The sequence below is a fragment of the Abramis brama genome (genome assembly GCF_963993115.1).
Source record: "Abramis brama genome assembly, chromosome: 22".
NCBI classification, from domain to species: Eukaryota; Metazoa; Chordata; class Actinopteri; order Cypriniformes; family Leuciscidae; genus Abramis; species Abramis brama.
The window spans coordinates 34,768,375-34,778,374 of record NC_139984.1 but is presented as its reverse complement, the minus strand read 5'-3'; the positions used below and the strand labels follow the sequence as shown (position 1 = coordinate 34,778,374).

Sequence of the window (10,000 nt, the reverse complement as noted above, 5' to 3'; positions counted from 1 at the left end):
ACCAAATAATATTGTTAGTGTGTATGTCCCCATTTTCTTCGGGACTCCAGCTTACTTTAAAGGGGTCCTATAATGCCCTTTTCACAAGATGTAAAGTAAGTCTCTGATGTCGCCAGAGTGTGTGTGTGAAGCTTTAGCTCTAAATACCCCACAGATATTATAGCATGTTAAAGTTGTCACTTTTTGAGGGTGAGCAAAAACACACCGTTTTTGTGTGTGTCCCTTTAAATGCAAATGAGCTGCTGCTCCCGGCACAGGGGGCGGAGCTTCAAGAGCTTGCAATCAAACACACACGCACTGAACATTTCAAAAACTTTTAGCCTTTTATGTTCAAACCGGAGTCAGACAATGATGGAGAGACTCAAGAAGAAGTGACAACATGTTGAAGCAACAGGACATTTCTGAATGGTTAGTTGATGAGTTTATGAAGCTGATGTGGAGTTATCTTCTAGTCATTGATTAGCATATTCTGTCATGATAATCTATAAATCGTCTTCCGGGGGCGGGGTTTATGTAAATTTTAGGGTTAGTGATGTCACTAGTGATGAACTTGAAGAAGCTTGTGTACTTTCTACCAGCCGTTTGTTTAAGTCCTTAAAAAAATATTTCTGTAAAAGAAAACCACCCCTTTAACAATATGAGTGATCTGATAGGATTATAATGTTTAATATGGAGGGAGTAGGTCATCTTAGAAATCTGAAAGATTTTAGTACATATATGGACCCCGTGTGATGCAAACTGAGACTCTTCTTCAAGAAGACTTGGATCTCAGCCTAACTCTCCCTCTTTCTCTCTCTCTCTCTCTCTCTCTCTCTCTCAGAGCTTGTTTTGAGGAACTGCAGGAGGACTACTTGATGTTCTGGTTCTTTCTGGATTTCCTGTCTGATGTGGTGTATCTGTGTGACATGGTGTTCAGGACCAGGACAGGTGAGTCCGGCTCCTTCACGAGAGATCTCCGTCCTGAATGCTGAGCGTGTTGAAAATAATCAGTGTGTGTTTGCAGGTTATCTGGAGCAGGGTCTCCTGGTGAAAGACGAGAAGAAGCTTCGCGATCGCTACATGCAGAGCCTCCAGTTCAAACTGGACCTGGCCTCCATGGTTCCCACCGATGTTTTCTACCTGGTCTTCGGCCTGAACTACCCAGAGATCCGCATGAACAAGCTTCTCAGGGTCAATCGCCTGTTCGAGTTCTTCCAGCGTACAGAAACACGGACTAACTTCCCGAACGTCTTCCGAATCTCCAACCTCGTGATGTACATCGTGATCATCATCCACTGGAACGCCTGCATGTATTACTCGTTCTCCAAAGCCATCGGGTTCGGAACGGATGCGTTCGTGTACCCGGACACCACGGACCCAGAGTTCGGTCGGCTAGTGAGGAAATACGCGTATAGCATGTACTGGTCCACACTGACGCTCACCACTATCGGTGAAACTCCTCCGCCCGTCAAGAACTCAGAGTACTTCTTCGTGGTCACGGACTTCCTAGTTGGCGTCTTGATTTTCGCCACTATCGTCGGTAACGTCGGTTCGATGATCACCAACGCGAACGCGGCACGCGCAGATTTCCAAGCTCGCATCGACGCCATCAAACAATACATGAGCTTCCGAAAGGTCACCAAAGATTTGGAGAAACGGGTCATTAAATGGTTCGATTACTTGTGGACCAACAAGAAGGCGGTGGATGAGAGAGAAGTCCTGAAGTACCTGCCGGACAAGCTGCGGGCGGAGATCGCCATAAACGTGCACCTGGACACGCTTAAGAAGGTGCGCATCTTCGCGGACTGCGAGGCCGGGCTCCTGGTGGAGCTGGTGCTGAAGCTCCAGCCGCAGGTCTACAGTCCCGGAGACTACATCTGCAAGAAGGGCGACATCGGACGCGAGATGTACATCATTAAAGAAGGGAAACTTGCTGTGGTGGCGGACGATGGAATCACGCAGTTCGTGGTTCTCAGCGACGGAAGCTACTTTGGGGAGATTAGCATCCTCAACATCAAGGGCAGTCGCGCAGGGAACCGCAGAACCGCTAACATACGCAGCATTGGCTACTCAGACCTCTTCTGCCTGTCCAAAGACGACCTGATGGAGGCGCTCACCGAATATCCCGACGCCAAGGCCATGCTGGAGGAGAAGGGTCGGCAAATCCTGATGAAGGTATGAGGTGCACCGGCAAATGAAATGAGTATGAATGTGTCATGAAAAAAAACGGGAGGAGACTGTCTAAACGTTTTAATTAATTATTGGTAATATATTCTGTGTTTTCGGAAGCAGAGATTAAGTCAACGATGCTGACTCGTCATCTCCGCCTATATGCTGGATTACATAATCTGAGAATATTTATTTTCCAGTTGAATCTGTTTATTCAAATGTAGATATTTTAAGCTTTCTATAGATCTGTTTCCTCATGTCTGTGAGGCAAGTATACACTGAGTTTCGGTTCATTTATGTGATGCGCTCAAGTTCACTGAGACCGAAACGACAGAAAGCACCATTATTTTACAAAAGCACAACGTTTTGTTTTTTATTGTGAGTTAAAAAAAAGAAAGTAGACCCTTTACAGTTTGCATTACTTTTATCTGTATCATGACCAAAAATGGCGGAGTATTTTAAGTTAAATGCAGTAAACGTTCTCCACACAAACACTTAGATATGCGCCTAATAATAGCGCACATTTATCTAGGTTAGGGTTGCTACTAAGTTGCTACTACTTACATGTTTTAAGTGATAAGCCATATTTGAGTTCGATGAATGATAGGCGAATGATTGGATTTCCTGCTGTTAACGATCTGTCCGTTACAGCCTGCGTGATTTCGCCACTTACTGTGGAGTTTTTTTTCTGCGACTAACCGACTAATAAAATCTTAGTCGACCAACTTTAGTCAACCTTACCTCTACTGTACTCTACCTCTACTGTACACTATTGTACTCTACCTCTACTGTACTCTACTGTACTCTATCTCTACTGTACTCTACCTCTACTGTACACTATTGTACTCTACCTCTACTGTACTCTACTGTACTCTATCTCTACTGTACTCTACTGTACTCTACTGTACTCTACTGTACTCTACCTCTACTGTACTCTACTGTACTCTACCTATACTGTACTCTACTGTACTCTACCTCTACCACACTCTACTGTACTCTACTGCACTCTACCTCTACTGTACTCTACGGTACTCTACCTCTATCGTACTCTACTGTACTCTACTCTACTCTACCTCTACGGTACTCTACCTCTACTGTACTCTACGGTACTCTACCTCTACTGTACTCTACCGTACTCTACCTCTACTGTACTCTACTGTACTCTACCTCTACTGTACTCTACTGTATTCTACCTCTACTGTACTCTACCTCCACTGTATTCTACCTCTACTGCACTCTACTGTACTCCACCTCTACTGTACTCTACTGTGCTCTACCTCTACTGCACTCTACTGTACTCCACCTCTACGGTACTCTACCTCTATCGTACTCTACTGTACTCTACTCTACTCTACTCTACCTCTACGGTACTCTACCTCTACTGTACTCTACCGTACTCTACCTCTACTGTACTCTACTGTACTCTACCTCTACTGTACTCTACCTCTACTGTACTCTACCGTACTCTACCTCTACGGTACTCTACCTCTACTCTACCTCTACGGTACTCAACCTCTACTGTACTCTACCGTACTCTACCTCTACTGTACTCTACTGTACTCTACCTCTACTGTACTCTACTGTATTCTACCTCTACTGTACTCTACCTCCACTGTATTCTACCTCTACTGCACTCTACTGTACTCCACCTCTACTGTACTCTACTGTGCTCTACCTCTACTGCACTCTACTGTACTCCACCTCTACGGTACTCTACCTCTATCGTACTCTACTGTACTCTACTCTACTCTACCTCTACGGTACTCTACCTCTACTGTACACTATTGTACTCTACCTCTACTGTACTCTACTGTACTCTATCTCTACTGTACTCTACTGTACTCTACTCTACTCTACCTCTACGGTACTCTACCTCTACTGTGCTCTACCTCTACTGTACTCTACTCTACTCTACCTCTACGGTACTCTACCTCTATCGTACTCTACTGTACTCTACCTCTACTCTACCTCTACTCTACCTCTACGGTACTCTACCTCTACTGTACTCTACGGTACTCTACCTCTATCGTACTCTACTGTACTCTACCTCTACTGTACTCTACCGTACTCTACCTCTACTGTACTCTACTGTACTCTACCTCTACTGTACTCTACTGTGCTCTACCTCTACTGCACTCTACTGTACTCCACCTCTACTGTACTCTACTGTATTCTACCTCTACTGTACTCTACTGTACTCTACCTCTATCGTACTCTACTGTACTCTACCTCTACTGTACTCTACGGTACTCTACCTCTATCGTACTCTACTGTACTCTACCTCTACTGTACTCTACCTCTATCGTACTCTACTGTACTCTACCTCTACTGTACTCTACGGTACTCTACCTCTATCGTACTCTACTGTACTCTACCTCTACTGTACTCTACTGTACTCTACCTCTACTGTACTCTACTGTACTCTACTGTATTCTACCTCTACTGTACTCTACTGTACTCTACTGTATTCTACCTCTACTGTACTCTACCTCTACTGTACTCTACTGTACTCTACTGTATTCTACCTCTACTGTACTCTACTGTACTCTACTGTATTCTACCTCTACTGTACTCTACATCTACGGTACTCTACTGTATTCTACCTCTACTGTACTCTACTGTACTCTACCTCTACTGTACTCTACGGTACTCTATCTCTATCGTACTCTACTGTACTCTACCTCTACTGTACTCTACGATACTCTACCTCTATCGTACTCTACTGTACTCTACTGTACTCTACCTCTACCACACTCTACTGTACTCTACCTCTACTGTACTCTACGGTACTCTATCTCTATCGTACTCTACTGTACTCTACCTCTACTGCACTCTACGATACTCTACCTCTATCGTACTCTACTGTACTCTACTGTACTCTACCTCTACTGCACTCTACGATACTCTACCTCTATCGTACTCTACTGTACTCTACCTCTACTGTACTCTACGGTACTCTACCTCTATCGTACTCTACTGTACTCTACCTCTACTGTACTCTACTGTACTCTACCTCTATCGTACTCTACTGTACTCTACCTCTACTGTACTCTACTGTACTCTACCTCTACTGTACTCTACTGTATTCTACCTCTACTGTACTCTACCTCTACTGTATTCTACCTCTACTGTACTCTACATCTACGGTACTCTACTGTATTCTACCTCTACTGTACTCTACTGTATTCTACCTCTACTGTACTCTACCTCTACTGTACTCTACTGTACTCTACCTCTACTGTACAGGAGTAAATCTGCATTTCCTTCAGCCTGAGGCTTATTCATTTCACTTTCGATGTGAAAGGGCCTTAACATTTGCAAAAATATTACTTTTTTTGTTGTTATTAAAAAACAAACAAGCAAGCCCAGCCCAGGTGAGAAAAGTTACACAAAAGTAACCCCCCCCCCCCCCCCCCCACAGTCGTCATGAAGGGCAAAATTAGCTTTATAGACCAAACCACTTTTTGCACCAGGCTGTAAACATGTTTTTCTGCTGTAAAGTTGGCCATTGTAACATGGGGGTCTATGGGACTGAGTCTCTTCTGCAGTGGCCAGTCGATGAACTGCAGTTTAAGCCACTTCAGTGTTGGATTCAAGAGAGAGACCGGAAGGTTGCCGCTTGGTTGAACTCTATTGTAGAGCAGTGGTTCTGAAATGTTTAGAATCCAAGGCCAACGTTTATCCAAGACAAACTCAAAGGTCCTCCAATCTAAGCTGATGTGATCTAATCTGATGCTACTTCTGTCTGGTTTCAAGTCAAGTCACATTTATTTATATAGTGCTTTTAACAACTCAGAGTGTTTCAAAGCAGCTTTACAGAGATAACAGGAAAATAATGCAAAAAAAGTTTGTTTCCAGAAGAAAATAGCATCACAGAGATGTTTAATTTTTGTTTTTAAAAGTTATTAATTTAGTTAATTTATACTGTATATATATACAGTATATATATATATAGTTGTTCTGGAGTAAACTGTGATGTCATCATCCAGCTCAGTTCAGTTCTTGAATAATAGTGTCAATGCAGGCACATCAATATTATTGTTGAATATCAAATTAAATGTTACATTTAATGTCCCCAACTAAACAAGCCAAGCCAATGGCAACAAAGGTGGAAAAAGGCGACAGTGGCAAGGCAGAAACTGCATCAGGGCAGAATGGAGAATAAACCTCGGGAGAACCCAGACTCAGTCGCTCAGTTCTCCTCTGGCCAACGAGCGAACAGTGTGTGATTATGATCCAGGCAGCATTACAGGTCAGAGGTCAGATTGGTTTGGAACAATCAGAATATTATCCAGTTCCTCTGGTCGGAGTCTCGCCGGTATGGAGACGAGTTTGAGGGTCAGAGCCGATGGCTGTGGTGTGGATGAGGCCTTCACAGGGCTGATGAGGCTGGCACTGCAGGGATGCGTCGTGTGCAGGCGCAGGTCCACCATCTGAGCTGGAGTGTGTGTGTGTGTGTGTGTGTGAGCAGGCGCAGGTCCTCCATCTGATCTGGATACGGCCCGGATCCGGCTGACTTCAGTAAACCTCGGAATAAACAGAAAGACTAACATTAGCGTAGATGCCATTCTTCTTATGATGTAACGAGTACATCCGGTGTTATAGGAAGTGTTGAGTAACACTAATAGAGAGATACAACCACGATTGGATGATAAGAGCAAATCATGTGTGACTCTAACGAGAGCCGTCTCAGTGCTATGGTACGGTCTAAATCCGGACTGGAAATCCTCATTTCTTTCTAGAAAGGAACACAGTTGTGAGGATACCGCCTTTTCTAGTGTCTTTGACAGAACGGTAGATTCGAGATCGGCCTGTAATTGACTAATTCTGTAGGATCAAGTTGCGTTTTTTAACAAGCGGTTTAATCATAGCCAGCTTAAAGTTTTTTGGTACGTATCCTAGAGACAAAGATGAATTAATGATATTAAGAAGAGGATCTGTGACCTCTGGGAGCATCTCTTTCAGTAATTTCACTAACATTAACATGCATGTTTGGGCTGTTTCCACTGAAAGCATATCTTAAAATATGACATAGTGCATTGTTTTGTCTTAAATGTCCTACTTGAAATAAGGCCTAATGTGTATGGGAGAAATGGACACCCACACTAAACCCTCACACTAGCACACTAAACCCTCACACTAGCACACTAAACCCTCACACTAGCACACTAAACCCTCACACTAGCACACTAAACCCTCACACTAGCACACTAAACCCTCAAACCCTCACACTAGCACACTAAACCCTCACACTAGCACACTAGCACACTAAACCCTCACACTAGCACACTAAACCCTCACACTAGCACACTAAACCCTCACACTAGCACACTAAACCCTCACACTAGCACACTAAACCCTCAAACCCTCACACTAGCACACTAAACCCTCACACTAGCACACTAGCACACTAAACCCTCACACTAGCACACTAAACCCTCACACTAGCACACTAAACCCTCACACTAGCACACTAAACCCTCAAACCCTCACACTAGCACACTAAACCCTCACACTAGCACACTAGCACACTAAACCCTCACACTAGCACACTAAACCCTCACACTAGCACACTAAACCCTCACACTAGCACACTAAACCCTCAAACCCTCACACTAGCACACTAAACCCTCACACTAGCACACTAGCACACTAAACCCTCACACTAGCACACTAGCACACTAAACCCTCACACTAGCACACTAAACCCTCACACTAGCACACTAAACCCCTTTCTAATGTCTCTGATATTTCATCTTTCCCTCCACATGCTCTGCGAAGGCATCAGACGTGTGAAATGCAGAATTTATTCGATCGATGAAACTCACTCTGCTTTCCAGTCATCATGTGTGCTTTGTGTGTGTGTGTGTGTGTGTGTGTGTGTAATGTAACCCCAGCCTGATGTAACTGTGAATGTTCTGATGTTTCTCCACAGGATAATCTCCTGGATCTGGAGCTGGCCAAGCAGGGCCCGGACCCGAAGGACATGGAGGAGAAGGTGGTGAAGATCGGCAGTGTTCTGGAGGAGCTGCAGAGCCGCTACGCACGCCTGCTGGCCGAGCACGAGGGGGCGCAGGGCAAGCTGAAGAAGCGGGTCACTAAACTGGAGAAGAAGATCTCAGACTCGGCAGGAGTGGAGATCTCTGAGCCGTGAGGGAACGAGACTAACCCGGATAAACTAACGAGTGCATCCTGAACAGAAGCCTTGTGTATGTGTGGTCCACCTCAGGGTTATCCTGTCAGTCTGGGTTCCAACACTGCAAAACATGCTCTTCTTGCTTAGTATTTTTGTCTTGTTTCCAGTCCAGATATCAAACATTTCTTAAATCAAGTAGTAAAATGACATAAGATATTAAGTCTTGTTTTCTGGGGAAACAAATAAAAATTAAGTGAGTTGATGCCTAAGCAAGCAAAATGATCTGCCAATGGGATAAAAAAAATAAAAATAAAAATCTTCTTTCTGTTTGAATTAAGATTATTTTTCTGACCCCATTGGCAGATAATTTAGCTTTTTTTAAGCATCAACTCACTTCATTTTGATTAATTCCCCCAGAAAACAGGACATAATATCTCATTGAGTAAATGCATCTTGATTTAACAATTTTTAGATATTTGGATTGGAAACAAGACAAAAATACTAAGTAAGAAAAGCATTTTTTTGCAGTGAACCAACAACATAGAATGAAGAAATCTGCTAAATGCAAATGTAAGATATTGTACAGATGATTTGGTTAGTACTGATTGTATCATGTTATTTATGTAATTTATTCTCTTTCATGAGAGAGTATGAGGATAAAATAAATCCTTTTTTGTTAGCAGTAGTAGTTTCACTCAAAACTCTTTGTATTTAGAGAGAAACACTAATAATGATGCTGCTCTAGCAATATCAGTTACAAGTTTAATCAAAGAACTAAATGGGCTCTGAAATAAAAATTAAAATACTTCTTCAATAAAGAATTTCTGACCAACCCATTTTATATGGCTTTTGTATTTATTTTGTACTTATTTATTTATCTTACTAATGATGGACTGATAATGTGAAAGGCAGACGTGTCTTTTAAACGACTCCATCTGAACACTGATGGGAGCTGTAGTTTTTTCTGAGAGGTTTCCCCCTGACTGTCAACTGTTAAGGACTACATCTCCCGTCATGCTCTGCGGCGCTGACGTCTTCCGCATGCGCGCCGATTCCTGAGCAGCTCGTCAGAGTGACTCGTGTCGGTAAGATTCTTTATTATTTGAATAAAATTATTTTCCTTTACATTTCGCGTATTTTTCACATAATTATACACTGATTTATTAAATGATCCGGAGAAAGTACAGTCGCTTTTATTTGACAGCTGACATCAATCTGCTCTTCAGTGCTTTCACCTTGTTTACCGTTTATGTCAGTGATTTTGCCGTTTTTCATTTTATTACATTTTATTTTACTGAGTTATTTTACCCTTATGTATTATGTTTCATCAGTAATTTCAATCCTGCTTGATTAGTACACTGTTTCACCGTGTTTCATTGGTGATTTACAGCGCTTTGTGATCGCGTCAGATTCAGTCCCTCAGGTTTCCCGCCTGTTTGATGACGTGTGTTATTTTAGGAGTCTTCGTTGTCATGGATCCGGCCTGGAGGCAGCGGGGGCGAGGGCGGGGTCAGGGCAGAGGTCAGGTCACGTGTCCTCCCGGGCCTGTGAGGTCAGAGGTCAGAGGCGTGGCGTCTGAGTCCCGGTTCGAGGAGATCAGGAAGAGTGACCGGGCCGCCGCTCAGCGATTGGCCACTGAGCCATGCAGCTCTTCCTCTGATGATGATGATGATGAAGATGATGATGATGGGAAGCGAGGGAAAATCCTTCAGTCGG

At 43.4% G+C, this 10,000-nt stretch overlaps 2 protein-coding genes across 3 annotated transcripts in view; both read left to right on the top strand.

Annotated features, from left to right (window-relative positions):
• Positions 1-9,120, top strand: part of cnga1b (cyclic nucleotide gated channel subunit alpha 1b) — an 11,829-nt gene extending 2,709 nt beyond the window's left edge. For both annotated transcript variants that reach the window (XM_084098121.1, XM_084098122.1), the window contains exons 7-9: positions 821-927; positions 1,004-2,154; positions 8,084-9,120. In XM_084098121.1, coding sequence (XP_083954247.1) covers positions 821-927; positions 1,004-2,154; positions 8,084-8,302 — 1,477 coding nt within the window. In that variant the 3' untranslated portion in view covers positions 8,303-9,120. The remainder of the gene's footprint in view (positions 1-820; positions 928-1,003; positions 2,155-8,083) is intronic.
• A 132-nt stretch (positions 9,121-9,252) lies between these two features.
• nfxl1 (nuclear transcription factor, X-box binding-like 1) overlaps positions 9,253-10,000 on the top strand; it is a 25,249-nt gene continuing 24,501 nt past the window's right edge. The window contains exons 1-2 of the mRNA XM_084098111.1: positions 9,253-9,369; positions 9,743-10,000. The exon at positions 9,743-10,000 is cut by the window's right edge and continues 27 nt beyond it. Of these exons, the coding sequence (XP_083954237.1) occupies positions 9,757-10,000 (244 nt within the window). The 5' untranslated portion in view covers positions 9,253-9,369; positions 9,743-9,756. The remainder of the gene's footprint in view (positions 9,370-9,742) is intronic.